This window comes from Rhinichthys klamathensis, unplaced genomic scaffold (assembly GCF_029890125.1).
Source record: "Rhinichthys klamathensis goyatoka isolate OS25496 unplaced genomic scaffold, OSU_Roscu_1.1 h1tg000196l_1, whole genome shotgun sequence".
NCBI classification, from domain to species: Eukaryota; Metazoa; Chordata; class Actinopteri; order Cypriniformes; family Leuciscidae; genus Rhinichthys; species Rhinichthys klamathensis.
The window spans coordinates 8,411,862-8,426,507 of NW_026606722.1; the positions used below are offsets into that span (position 1 = coordinate 8,411,862).

General features: G+C 37.8%; 1 protein-coding gene across 1 annotated transcript; it reads left to right on the forward strand.

Annotated features, from left to right (window-relative positions):
- Positions 1 to 1,171: 1,171 nt before the first annotated feature.
- Positions 1,172 to 13,959, forward strand: nfkbie (nuclear factor of kappa light polypeptide gene enhancer in B-cells inhibitor, epsilon). Its single transcript, XM_056262833.1, has 6 exons — positions 1,172 to 1,692; positions 4,954 to 5,056; positions 7,947 to 8,157; positions 10,569 to 10,657; positions 10,750 to 10,998; positions 13,676 to 13,959. The coding sequence occupies exons 1-6, from the start codon at positions 1,394 to 1,396 to the stop codon at positions 13,748 to 13,750; spliced, it is 1,026 nt and encodes a 341-aa protein (XP_056118808.1). The 5' UTR covers positions 1,172 to 1,393; the 3' UTR covers positions 13,751 to 13,959.
- The last annotated feature ends 687 nt before the right edge of the window (positions 13,960 to 14,646 follow it).

The window sequence follows — 14,646 nt, forward strand, 5'->3', positions numbered from 1 at the left end:
TCGGTTTGTTCTAAATGCTTTTTCTGAGAAAAATCACAATTATTCTTTGTCTTGCAATTTCTGTTCAACAATGTTATTCACATTACCTCCCCTTAAACTATTCTTTTATCTTTCTGACATCATGTTTAAGGTTCTGACATCATAACAGAAAGGTTGTTCATACAAAAGCACAAGAATATTAACTGTAAATAATGTGCAATACAATCATCTTTGCATCTGCACTGATCATCAATCTCAAAACATTGGGAATTCAACAGTGTTTGGCACAAAGGATGTTTTAGGAATATTGTGCTTTTCCTCATGCAGCCAATGTCCATGACAACAAAGATCAAACTAAAATTCTGTGGATATGCAATCATTATATATGCTGTTATACTCATTAACTCACATTGTTGCCACCATAGGTCATATGACCTGTTCATTTGACAATGAAAAGACCTGTGACAAACGTTCTGGAGTTATTTGACTTTTCAAATGTAAAAATGAGCCATTCAAACATAAATCACGCCTGTACAGAATTTAAAGACTACAGCGCCACCTGCTGGTCATTGTTGATACTGTCCGTTCTGTTTAATGAAACATCTCTCAACAATAAAGCACGATAGAACTAAATAGGTGGATTTTTAAAATACAAAATCTGTGCATTCATGTGCACGTGTGATTAATTGTTTTACTTAATTTACACATCCAGAACAAGTTGTTAGTAGTATAGCCTATAGTAGGCCTATGGAAAGCATGCTAACACCAACACAAAAGACTATAGTTTCATACTATTGTTTAATTGGACATATTTCTGGTCCACCAAAACTTACAACAGACAGACAAGTAAAAAAAAAAACAATGCATAGTAACATAAATGTTAAAATTATTAGATGCAATATTGGAAACCCATAAATGTCCAATTAAAGATGTGTTGCAATTCAGGGACTTTAATAACGCCTGTCAGATCAAGTCACAGGTTGTTCAAGGAAGTTGTTGGAAGCCCAAAATACAGAACAGGTTTGAAGTTGAGGGCTTTCAGGAGATTCCATGTGTGTTTGGATTGGATCGATAATGATAAGGGTTTTTGCCACTCCCTGTGGGGAATTCCCACTGTAGACGGATTGAAAGCCGCATTGACTCCGCCTACTTCCCCATGTAGGCTTCATCACATCACATACATTTTCTTGAACTTACAGAGTTTGTCTGGTGTTTAGCTCAACCTGAAACTTTACAAACACACTTCACGTGAAAGAGCCATTGGAAAGTCTGGGAGTATCTGAGGAGGATAGCGGAGTTACCAGTGGTGGAATGAGAAACAAAAGCGAGTGTCTCTGGTGTCATAATGTCACGGTGATTTTACTTTGTTTCATCATTTCATTGCTACATTGAAGATACGCATCGAAGCTTCGAAATGTCGCGAAGCGGCGGTGAGAAAGAACGCAAATTTGAATTGGACTATCGGATTGACTCCGGAATCGAATCGATATCTCTCTCCAGAGATTACGGGAGTTTGGACAGTTCTGATGAGAAGGATAAACTCGGCACAGAAGAGCGTCTGGACTCTGCGTACGCTTCTTCGTCGTTAACAGTGGACAGTTTGGGGGATTTAATCGAGGAATGCAGCATTTCTAAATGTGAACACACGACTGACTGTGAATACACTGAGGAGGAAGTGAATTTCCTAACCACTGTTACAGACGATGGAGACACGTACGTTTAAATTTCATTGATATGTTTCTGAAAGTTCAAATGCGTGTAATTCAAATGTGTTTTGATGTGTAAATATGGGATGTTTGTGAGTTTAATTAACGTGGTTTTAGGCAATAAGATCCCGATTAAAGGGTGTTGTTGACAACGACGCGCGCCGCGGAGTAATACACCTCCGATAAGATTTATTGTTTTTACTGAACGGATTCTCATTCTACGTAATAATTTTAGGGAAACATTTTTTATACATCAACTTTAATGTGCAGATTTTTTATGTGGCATTCTTCCCTGTCATGCAGGACATACTACGGTAAATATCTCTAATAGGGGTCGCCATGCTTACCATGAAGGGGTTGAATAATTTTGAGACGGCAGAAGTCATTAAAAGTTGCATTTTCAGTTGAATTTGGGGAAACCACTTGAAACGTGTACGTGGTTCTGATTCGGTTCCAGACGTGCTTATAATCTATCTAATCTAATCTATAAAATCTAATCACTGCAGCCCCCATTAGATAAATGTTTTTTGTTGCATTGCATCGTTCTGTTATGACAGTGACTATTTTTTCCAGCGGAAGAATTGTGGTTAATGAATGGATTTTTAACTAAGAAAATAGCGTACTTCACTTTTTTTTTTAAAGATGCTTTCATTTTATAAAAGCAGTAATGCTCGTGATTTATAATCAATCTCAATGTGATTACAGAATATAGGCCTATTTGTAACCTATTGCTTAACTTAAATCCTGCAGTATTGACCAATCAGTATCCAAGGCTGGAACTCATTTATTATGTGTTTATCTTTATATTGCTCTATTTTCAGCTTAAAGTGCAAGGCTGGTGGATAGATAGATAGATAGATGGCATAGAGGTGAATTGAGTTCAGAAAGTGTGCAGGATGTTTCTTTAAACCTTCACAAACATTTAATGCCCTGGATTTAATTTAAGGCGTTCACTCATCACTTACCAAATGTTATGATCATACAGAGAGAGAATAGGAAGTCATTATTAATCTGGCACTCAGTGTAAAAAGTTTAATTGTGGATGAGAGAAAGTTTGAAGTTCGTAGTACGTGTTTTCATGTTGAGCTCTCATTAATAAAGCCCATATAACGGTAAATCAAGATTATGTTTGAATGATAACATTGCCTTTCATTCCTTTTGCAGTACAAGAGCAATCAAATAGATTTTAATTGGAAAAAGCTTGTTTTTTACGGTCATAAACTGTAAAAAAAATGTTGGTGCACATGAAACTAACAGACATTTTTTTAAGTTGATTCATTTTAAAGCATGTTTTAGTTTGCTGAGTGACACATTCTCGTGATGTGACAGATGAAGTTTTGATTACAGTAGCAGGCTTTTCAGTTTTAACACTACAATCAGTTAACAGACGTCTAGAAACTGGATCTGCTGTTTATGGCGCATGAGAAGAAAGCAGAAGTATGCAGTGGAATTCCCCTCGTCAGGCCAGAAAACACGCTATGATGGCGGCTTTTTGGAAAGTGCAAAGCATTTGTTTTAAACCCATATTCTTGTGCTTTTAATGCACTGTATATTTAAGAGCACATGTCACATAAACATGTTTATGCAAGCAGTGACCTTTACACCAGACTGCGGTTCAACTGTAACGTATATGTGCAAAAACATACGCAAACACTCACCGCACAAGTGGGCAAGTACACAACATGGTTAATGTCACCCTGCTTTCATTTCTTTATTGGTTTTGAGTTTTGACAGTGACAAACCAGGATGCTATTTCAAGAACATCTTGCATTGTGATGCATCTTGAATCCTAGTGGGCTGCCATGGTTTACCTTTGGCCTGCTTTTGTTGCTGTTGCAAGGCAAAAAAAAAAAAAACTTTTCCCTGAGTGTCATCAAGAGTAAAGAACATGCTTCTAAATACCTAAAAGTAATGCCACGGGCCATGAAATCCTCAGGCAGTCCCACTTTAGGGATTCACTTCCATGCTGTCAGTTTTATATTACAGACACAGTAGTGTCTTTATCAGTATTATACAAAGCTCAGAAACCTTTTAAATGTGTTGTTCACCCCAAAAATGAATAATTTACAGTAAGTTCCAAGTGTTTTTTTTTATCATACAATACACTCTCATAAATATTATACATTTTAAGGGTACCTTTTTTACCCCTAAAAGCATATTGATGTACTTCAAGGTACTAGTATGAAACTTTTAGGGGTAAAAAAAAGGTACGTGTAAAGGTACTGCCTCAGTTTTACCCTTAAAGGTGCATTTTTTGCATATTTTCTGCCATTTAAATAATTATTCACTAAATCGCTACAGCGGTGGGGAAGATTTTAGCGATTACATTTTGGTCAGCCATCAGAAGACTCTTTTTATGATACTTTATAGTGCCTTTTTGGAGCACTATTCCCATTAAATGGGTAAAAAAGCATTGTAATAACTCTCTCCTTAGGTGAGGTCTTGAGGTGAAATAAATGATGACAAAAATTCGTAGGTAAAACTAAACCTGTTCATTTCACATGCATCGAAACAATTTGAATCATGATCATTTTACCACAATGTGATTGATGACACCGAAGTTGTTCTCACATTATTTACATGCTGAAACCACTTGCTTCTACCTGTTTCCTTCTGGCTTACTGTAAAAGTAAAGACTAGGTTATCGCATGTGGGGAAAGTAGCTGAGAAAGTACACACCTGCGAGGAAATACACCGGCTAGAGGATGGGGAAAAGACAACGAGTGTGTATTAATGTATGCCCCTGCACGCATCATTTGCTGGTTCCTTGTGTATTAAATAAATGAATGGAACTGTTTCATGCAATCATGCTTGGGTCATATTTAAGTATTTTTGCATAAAGAAATAGTAAATTTGGAGAAATGTCGTCATGCAAAATGTAATCTTCCTTTTGTTGGAGATTAAGAATGTGTTTTCACATTTCTCATCTGTGTTTTAAATCGGCTGCACTGTCTTTCTTGTAACTGCAAGATCTGAAAGGTTTTATCAGTCGATAGAAAGGCGATCTCTGCTTTTAATAATGCGCAAAAGTTCCAGTGTTGCGCAACGGACGAAAGCCTCTGCGAACCGCCGTCAACGAGACACTTTAGTGTGACATATTTCTCAGTATCTTTCGACCTATTTTTTTTTTCCATCACACGTTGTGAAATGTGCTGCTTTTAGACTGCGGTTTGCTTGATAGTTCCTTCCCTTTACCGTTGGCTCTGCTTCAGTTTTTTTTAACCGGCATTTAACCAGGAACTTGTGTGTCTGCTTGTTTTTTTTCCAGGATCCTCCATTTGGCCATAATCCATGAAGAGCAAGGCTTCGCGCGTCAGCTGATAGATCTGTTTCCTCCAGAGCTGATGGATATTCAGAACAACTTGTATCAGGTATCACTTTAAGATTTGCACACACACGATTGCATAACGAGTTTCTCATGCAAGTTCATGCATTCAAAGGAATACATGAGTGATTTTCACAGAAATCCATTCTGCTCGTGTTGCATGAATTGCCCCTGAAGGAACAGAAAAACTGTTGAGGGTATGAATGCTGTAATAAGCTTGCTTATTTCTGTTTCCCCTTTGAGGGGAAACTCCCCGAGTGTGTATCAAAGAATGATGGGTGTTTATTACACTCGTTTGACAGCCTCGTTTTCAATTGTTATTTTGAAATTTGGGGTTTATTCAGTGACAACAGACGAGGGGCTTTCTGGAGAAACCCCCTGCTTATGATTGTTATAGTTCAAAATGAACTATGTATTGACTTTTAAGTTGGTATTTTACTAGTGGCCAAGTCAACAAATCGATTAATATTCACAGTCATGGAAACTTGGAAATATCAATGAATTACCCTCTGATGCATTAGAAGCCGTTTTAACCATTCAGGGTGTGATGTTACATGTAAAATTACCTCAGGTTATTACTCACAAACTCGACATGGAAAGCTGTGGACAGATGCATAACTCATACATTACAAGACATTTTGTGGAAAGAACATGATTATATTCTTGCTTTGAAGTAAAAAGAAACATTAAGGGGTTTTCTTACCCCGTAAAATGGCCTGGAAATACCATAACAATTATTAAAATACCATTGGGATAACCAATGTTTCTAGTTTTGCCAAGTTGCTGCTCTAAAATATTGAATCCGAAATCCTTATTAGATAGGCAGCGGCTATTTACATTAGGAGACAATAGCGAAGGATTCTATTTACACGATGTAAAAATAGTAGTATTTTCTTTGCAATAAGTGTAAATAGTAGTTGTTGTACATTAAACGGTATGCAATAATAACATGTAAATGATTATATTTATTCAAATTATTAAATGGATGCCGTCTTATTGGGACAATAAAGCCCTCCCTACACCTAACCAAATAAACACTTTATTGTTCAACACACGGTAGACACTTTATTTCCACTTTTCGAATATTTTCTTCATTTTTATTGAAGATACCTGCCTTTTCCGATCTGATATGTGACGGGAAAAGGGAGTAGAGCGAGTTCGGCAAAAGGCAGATTCGAACTCGATTTGTGTAAACTTCCTGTAAATAGCCTCTGCCAACAAGGCGACTGTTTGCACTTAGTGTACATAGACACTGTGTTAGAAATGAATGATGGAAATGCATTGGTCTAAAGGTGTGGGAACACTGGACATTGTGGATCTTACTGAAAATCTTGACTTTTACGATCAAAATCCTCTAGTTGTTGACTCGTTTGGCTAGTTTTACATCACTATATGAAATAAATAATTACAGCTGCTTGTCATCAATGATTCACCAGTGCATGTTATTCAGAAAAAGAAAGTTTAGTGTAATCTTTCATCAAACTTAAATAACTTGCTCTGCCTAAAAAGAAACCCGATGGATAAAAATCGCACCCTGCATTATGTCTGAAATGTGTCACATTATTAAATTAAAATGAGTTACAAACACTTTTATGTTGACTTTGATGCTAGTTGATTTAAATGAGAGGATGCCAGATTTGGGTCAGAAGGATGTTTAATCACATTAGGGTGTGAAGTCTAAAGGAAACTGCACAAATGTGACAGTCAGCACTTTAAGCTGTGAGTAATACTGATGCTGCTTTGCTCTTACCAAAAGCCACGTCATCAGCAAACGCCAGCTAAAATCACATGTTTCCTTTTGACACAGTCAGTGTGTAACTCCCAGATTGAGTAAACCTTTGCATTCCCTCATTTTTGGAATAAATTAATCTTATTGTCATTAAATCAAAAGGGTTAATGGCAGTCTGCGATGCTCTAACCCACACAGACACACTAATCAAGGTCTGAAAAACTGCGTTTCTAATCTATACATTTGAGAGACACGGGAACGGTCCCCATGCTACAGATAACCCGACATATTCCGTTTTTTTTTTGTCTTTTAGTATGAATATGTTAGCCTTACTGTTATCTATAAGCTAGTGTGCTCCAAAACAATGACAGAATTCGTATTTAGAAGATATAAGCGTCCAAAACTTTACAGTCTCTCACTTCCGCCAAAAAGGAATAATGATTTTGATGACATCACTGCACTTCAGCTTCTCATCAGATTTCCTGTCCAATCAAATGCTTTCTAGAATCTGAAGCTCCGCCCCCTACATTATAAATAGACGCTGAAAAAGACGCTGAAGCTCCGGTCACTTGTTCACACATTTACTGTTTTCTACATGGTGAATGGCACATAGTGCACTATATAGGGGTTAGGGAATGATTCAGATAGTGTAAATATGTTTTCCATTGGGGCGAATGAAGTCTGGTTTCATGTTAGTGTCACTCGAACTGCCACCGCTCCGGTCCAGAGACACGATACACAGAGCGGATCATGTGATCGAGTCACTCAGACTAGACACGTTTTGTTCTGCACAGATTGCTGTATGTTAAAGTGATATGGAGGCGATTATGAGGACGGAGAAACGGTTTGAGATTCAGAGGAAACTGCGGCTTTACTGAGTTCAACAGCTCTGGATGAGCTGTGATGTAAACGAAACCCTAATGGCTATTTTTAAAAAGGGGAGGAGCTGCTCGATATGTCCCGCCCTGTTTTCCTGTTTCAGTGGAAATTACAGCAACACATTGAATAATACTGCGCATTTCAAGGCACTTCAGTGGGCCTTTAATGACTTTTGGCTTTAATGGAACACTATCGTCCAGTATCAAAACTATCAGTTGTATTTTTCACATCAAACTGGCTTTGTTTTTGTTGTCGAAAGTAGGATTAGCCATGACAATCCTACATAACACCACGTTGTCGGATGCTGACTCTATTCTGACGTCCATAGACGCCGTTGCACCTGGCCACATACCTGAACCAGCCCAAGGTAGTGAAGGGTCTGCTGGAAAAGAGGGTCTCACTGGAGCTCCAGGACCAAGAAGGAAACACCGCTCTCCATGTGGCTTGTGAGCACGGATTCCTGGATTGTGCCAATGAGCTGGTCCACAACGCCTCGCCCAGCAAACTCACCAACGTGCTGGAAACACAGAACTGGAGAGGTAAGAGACTGTTTGGTGGGAGGAGTGGGAATCTTTAGGCACCTCACGATCCGATTCCAAAACCATTCTTGATCCGCTTTTTTTTTCGTATTAATTAATTAGTTTATAAAAATATATATATTTTAAGATTTTCTTGTAATACAAGTACTTAAATAATAAGTAATAATAGCCCGGTTTCACAGACAGGGCTCTCTTTAAGACGAGTCATTTCACTCGGCGGCCATCTTTGAAACGCCTCTCGGCCATGCAAGTGCAGATCCTATCTTTTTTGAATGGGGAAACTTCAAATTCTCCGAAACTGTTTGCCAAGCTTGCGATTAAATTCCATATTTAAAAATCACCAATGAAATCTGAAAACAACTGTCTCATTAATTTTGTTTCTAAACGTTCTAATCATGACCGAAAACAGCGTTAAGCGTTGCACTTTTCCTTATTCAAAACAATACGCCAAAACAAAACAATGTGGAGAGACGCGTCTTGTGATTTTCTATAGTCTTTGGCTTAGATTAAGCCAGGATTGGGTTATTCTTGTGTTTTTCTATAGTCTTTGGCTTAGATTAAGCCAGGATTGGGTTATTCTTGTGTTATTCTATAGTCTTTGATTTAGATTAAGCCAGGATTGGGTTATTCTTGTGTTATTCTATTGTCTTTGGCTTAGATTAAGCCAGGATTGGGTTATTCTTGTGTTATTCTATAGTCTTTGATTTAGATTAAGCCAGGATTGGGTTATTTTTGTGTTATTCTATTGTCTTTGGCTTAGATTAAGCCAGGATTGGGTTATTCTTGTGTTATTCTATTGTCTTTGGCTTAGATTAAGCCAGGATTGGGTTATTCTTGTGTTATTCTATTGTCTTTGGCTTAGATTAAGCCAGGATTAGGCCTGAGTTCAATAAGCGCATTTAAGTAGTTTTTTATAAACATGCCTTAGAAAAAAAAACATTACTGGTGTACATTATGAGACAAAACAATGACACTGACATATTTTAAGGTATGTCTATTTTAAGGTATGTCAGGGCAAGTTGCGTTCAGTTGAAATGGCTCAAACATGCTTTTTAGTCTGAGACTAGCTTAAGCCTCGTCTGTGAAACCGGAGAAATGAGTTAAACAAATTAGTACAAATTAAAAAATTATATGTTAAGAATTTAAAATGTATAATGATAGCTTCAAAACATAAAAGCAAGTAATAAATCATAAAGAGGAACAAAGAAATATATTACTGGAAATAAACAGTGCTTTCAGTATTATCTTTCTCAGCTTTACTGTTGTATGATTATTACTGATGACATCATAGACAGCGGGCGCACTAATAAGTTGCATTCACACTAATGCACAGACCTCTTTTGAGTCTGTTGAATCCCTTAAGACATAACTGACTGTGTTTACATTCATTTCGTGACATAAAAGTATTTTGAGATGCAAGTTCATTTAACCACTTATATATACAATTTGTAAAAAGTAAGCTCAGAATCAATCCAGAATTGTTGTAGAGAGAATCACCCCCCCCTTATTTGGTAGTCATAATACTTATTCGTGATTTTAACAAACCGATGCCACTATGCAACATGCTCATAAGCATCCAGAACACCCTAGCATCATAACATGAGGGTTTTTATTGAACAGAAACAGTCGTGCCAGAACGAGGAAGTTGCCATCAAAAGTGCCCTGGAGTTTTTCCATGTTTAATGGACTTCCAGTATCAGGGTTTCATAACGTTGTCATCATTGAGTTTTCTCTTTATGTCAGTTACTGTCATGGCAGAGAAGCAGTCTCTACATTAGTTCCCTGTAAATGTACGTATAGCAGGAGTGTAGAGTAGTTTCTGGCATCAGACTTGATACTATATTATAGTGACAATATGTATTGTGTATAATTCACCCAAAATGAAAAAAATTCAGAGTTTTAGTGTCAGTACTACATTGTATTATATATTATACTACACATGTATATTAATGCAATCGGGGAATATTTGTGGGTCCTGATAATGCCAAATGTCTGTTACTAGTAAAAAGTGGTGCATTATTTTAAATATATCTAGTCAGTGACCGAGTGCAAGCATTTGTCTAAAATAATTCAGTATTTTCAGCTTCAGAATCATGAATATTGTTATTCTGGTGTCTCTATTGTCCTGTCCTTTGGGTTTCCAGCACAAAGTCCAAGCCTATTCATTTACACACACAATGTAAAACCAAATTTAGCATTTTAATCAACAGTAATTTTTTGTTTAGAGGTAACCTTTTACCATATGTCTTGGAGTATCGCAATAATATCATATCGTGAGTTCAGTATCGTTACACCCCTAATGAACTAATTAAATAGATACATTGAATGTAATGCAAGTTGCTTTGCATAAAAGCATCTGTCAAATGCATAAATATATTAATCAAGGCATACAATATTGTGGTTTATTGCAGGTCTCGCATGTCTCCATGTGGCCACCGTACACAAGCACCATCGCCTCATGCGGCTGTTGATGAAGAACGGTGTGGATCTGAACATACAGGTGAGCAGCTCAATCTGATCTGTTGCTCTTGCTGAACACCTTCAGCCTCGAGACCAAACATCCACGTGTTTCCTCATTCTTGTGTCGTCCAGGAGGGAACGAGCGGGAAGACGGCGCTACATGTGGCGGTGGAGCTCCACGATGTGCCCGCGGTGACTCTGCTTCTGAACAGAGGGGCGAATGTTGACGCCGTCATGTTCAACGGCTGCACCGCTCTGCATCTGGCCGTGGGTCGACAGGACGCCCCCATCGCAAACCTCCTGTGCCAGGCCGGAGCCGACAAGATGATCCGAAACATGGAGGACGAAACAGCCCTGGATCTAGCAGACGGCAACGACGATGTAAGAAGATCCATGTTACCTTAGTATCCAGCAAAACAATGCTAAAGCTTAACACAATCTTCAGAATCAGACTGAACCGACCCTGTATCAGTGCTGCTCAAGTTCAATTTTTTATTTCTGTGTCATGCCAAACATTTGGCCCATTCCACATGGGATTACAAGACACCACAAACTTATTTTACAAACATCTTCCGGTCGCATATACAAATCATTCGGAGAAATACATGAATACATGTATACACACACACACACACACACACAAATCCTCATCTACAAATCATCTCGATAAAGAGCTTTTCTTATTAAAGGGATAGTTCACCCAAAAATTAAAATTCTGTCAAAATTTACTCACCCTCAAGTTGTTTCAAACCTGTATGAGTTTCTTTCTTCTGCTGAACACAAAAGAAGATATTTTGAAGAATGTTGGTGACCAGACAGTTGCTGGACCCCATTGACTTCCATAGTATCTTTTTTTCCTACTATGGAAGTCAATGGGGTCCAGCAACTGTCTGTTTCAAAACTCATACAGGTTTGAAACAACTTGAGGGTGAGTAAATTATGACAGAATTTTCATTTTTGGGTGAACTATCCGTTTAAGAGCTGTTATTATTACCTACAACTGAAACTATTAAGAATCTTTTTTGTGAACTGAAATAAAGCTGAAATAAAATCAATATCAGATAATACACATAAACATAAAAAACGTCAACGCAAATTTAAATAAAATAATCAGTTAAAGGGGCTATGTGTAGGTTTTTACTTAAAAAAATCTTTTAGATAGAGTCTTCATTTGTACATTTATGAGCCAACCATAATGTAATAGAAAGAATGACACCTTGACTGTCCACCACGGTTGCCTCTATCAGCCTGTAGGCTCAATTGTGTGTGGAGGAGTCGGGTCCGAATTGGCGTGAAAATTCACAAAATGTGTCGTCATGCGCGTTCTTGTCTACTTGGGCTTACATCCGTACGGCAGCCATTAGTAAGCAGGCAATCGCTAGCAGTAGTGTTTCAAATGGACGGAAAGAAGCGACCAGCCTCCAGCACAATCCAGACACCCACGGAAACTCCTCGTAAAAAAAAAAAAAAAAAAGCCTTATCTAGTGCGGCCAACGAGCGTGCGAGCGTGCGCACCAAGAACGAGCATGAGACTGGCTGCAGTTTCTCTAACGGCCACTGGTGTCAGTAACGGTTAGAAATTTCAGAACTTCCGCAATGCTCCTTTATTTTTTTGATCATATTCAGTGAAATCGACACTATAATCCGACAGAACAACATAAATAAAGTGGTTTAGAAAAAACCCCGAGCTTCTAACTCCACCTGGAGCGTGTTATTTGTTTGGCAAAAATCCACCGCTCCCGGATCATCGGGTCCAATTAGCGCAGGGGGGTGTGAGATCTGACTGTCAATCACAGATCGGGCACACGCCACCCCTCACGCACGTTACAATCACATGACATAGTCTTCATCCGACACTTGTATCTCGCTTTCAAAACACTAACAAATCAAGTAAGCTCATTTAGAGTATAAATGACGTTAGCAATTGGTACGTTAGCAATCAGTAGATTAGCCAGGACAGCATACCTCCAAATACTCCATGGTGTTGATGGATGCTGATGAGACGGGCGCGTTCACTGAAAATCTGGTGCACACGCACTGACGAGCACGAACTCGGTGGGAGGGTATTCGTTGATAGTGGGGGAGGGCCATGAGAGTTGTAAACATTCAAAATTTTGCCTAAGTCCACTCAATCTGCCAGACTTGCCGACGGCAGCTTTAAGTGGAATAATAAGTTGAAAGTGGAGATAAATTAAAGATAAATACAAACATACAAAAAACTAATTAAAATGACAAATGAACATGGCTAAATTTGACAAAAATTTAAATGAAAACTGAAATATACTACATAGCAACATGCTTAAAACAACTCATAAAATAAACTGTTTAAATACTAAAATTACTGAAACAAACTTAAAGCAAAAAATAATTAAAATTACAAAAGCACATACAATTTCAATGAAAAGATTTAAACAACTGAAAATATAACAAAATAAATACTATATTGTAATTTATATTAGATCCATGCATTCGGTCTTAGAGCCTAATTTAAATACCGACAAAATCACTCGCTGCTCTTGACTGAACAACCCGAGTAGTTTTAATACGGTATAATGTATATTTAATTCATACACTGAAGACTATGCAGTGTTTTAAAGTTAACTCTGGGTTTAATGACTATTTTGACAACTGATTGTTTAATGCAATACTGTGTTTTAAATGATGCAACTAGATGAAGTCCATAGGCTTGTTTCAGTCTGGATATTCTCAATAGTACATCTCAAAATTGGGAAGCTCGTGATTCAGATTGTGATTGGTTGTTATAAAATTGTGATATTAATTTTGGGAAGAGCGCTCAGCCCTATTTACATGAGATAAAGCTTAATATGTATGCATGTAAACATCCTCGTTGATGTGCGGCGTGAGAATACCGAAAACTAGACCCTACGTACGTTCTTAACACGCATTCATTGTATTATTGGGCATCATTTATCATCAGGGCACTTTGTGAAATCCATTTCATGTTGACTGGCAAGCAGCAGCATACATGCCTTTTCTCTGTACGCTTTACGTCAGAAATAGGATGATGTGGTAACAGTTTCTCCTTTTTGTTTTGCAGATATTGGCCTTGTTCCCCTTTGATGACATTCAGATCATGGGCAGGACTGTAACGAACTTGAGGACATGTAACTAAACATGTGAACACGAGGGACGGCATGTTCTTAAAAAAAAAAAAAAATACAAACAAAAAAACTTTGATCTGAAGTTGCAGGACTTGTGGGTTTGTGTGCCGGTAACCGCAACTATTTATGTCCAGTGATGATCGTGCTGGTTGATTTATTCAGCGGTAACAGCTTCCGCCCATTCATGCAGAATTATTTGCTGCTGCTTCATCCCATGGAGTTCGGTGCGCACATAACTCATATTATATGTAGTCTGTTGAACAACCTTAATGTTCAGCAACACAAATGCATTCTGATCTCTGATTAGCAATATTGATGTTTTTGTAGCAAGACTGTGCTGTTGTAAACCAGATGAGCGAATGAAACACTGCTTTGCAAACTTGTTTTCCAAGAAACAGGGTCATAGTGCCAATAAAAGTAGTTTTAATATTTATGTGCAGCGTTTTCTTTCTACTAAACACAAGACTTGTTTTAATGATTCGGGTTCTAGGGGTGTAACGGATCACAAACTCGTGGCTCGGATCATATTATAGTTTTTTTTTTAGTCACGGATCGGATCAACAAGGATCTATTATAGACAAGTGAACAGTCAGTAGTAAGATAAATTAGTCTAACAGTAGTGTTCAGGTACAGAAATGTTATAGTTTTCACTGTATGAATTAAATAGATTCATCTTTGTTAAAGCTGTTTTTTTATTAGCATTTCATGACAGACAGCAGCAGGTATTTATTGGCTTCTGTCACTTTAAGACCTGACGCACGGATCCAATATACTGATACACATCTGATTTCTTTGTTTACGTTCATATATAACCGACTGTGTTTAAAGAATACTTGACTATATAGTTATTTTGAGATAATTTTGTGTAAATGTGTCTGTACAAGACAAGTGCAAGGAGACACGAAAA

Excerpts from the sequence above, each read along its gene's own strand:
- nfkbie (XM_056262833.1), top strand. The coding sequence starts at position 1,394 with ATGTCGCGAAGCGGCGGTGAGAAAGAACGCAAATTTGAATTGGACTAT. Across the intron at positions 5,057-7,946 it reads TTCAGAACAACTTGTATCAG|ACGCCGTTGCACCTGGCCAC; the intron begins GTATCACTTTAA and ends TGACGTCCATAG. Across the intron at positions 10,999-13,675 it reads TAGCAGACGGCAACGACGAT|ATATTGGCCTTGTTCCCCTT; the intron begins GTAAGAAGATCC and ends TTTGTTTTGCAG.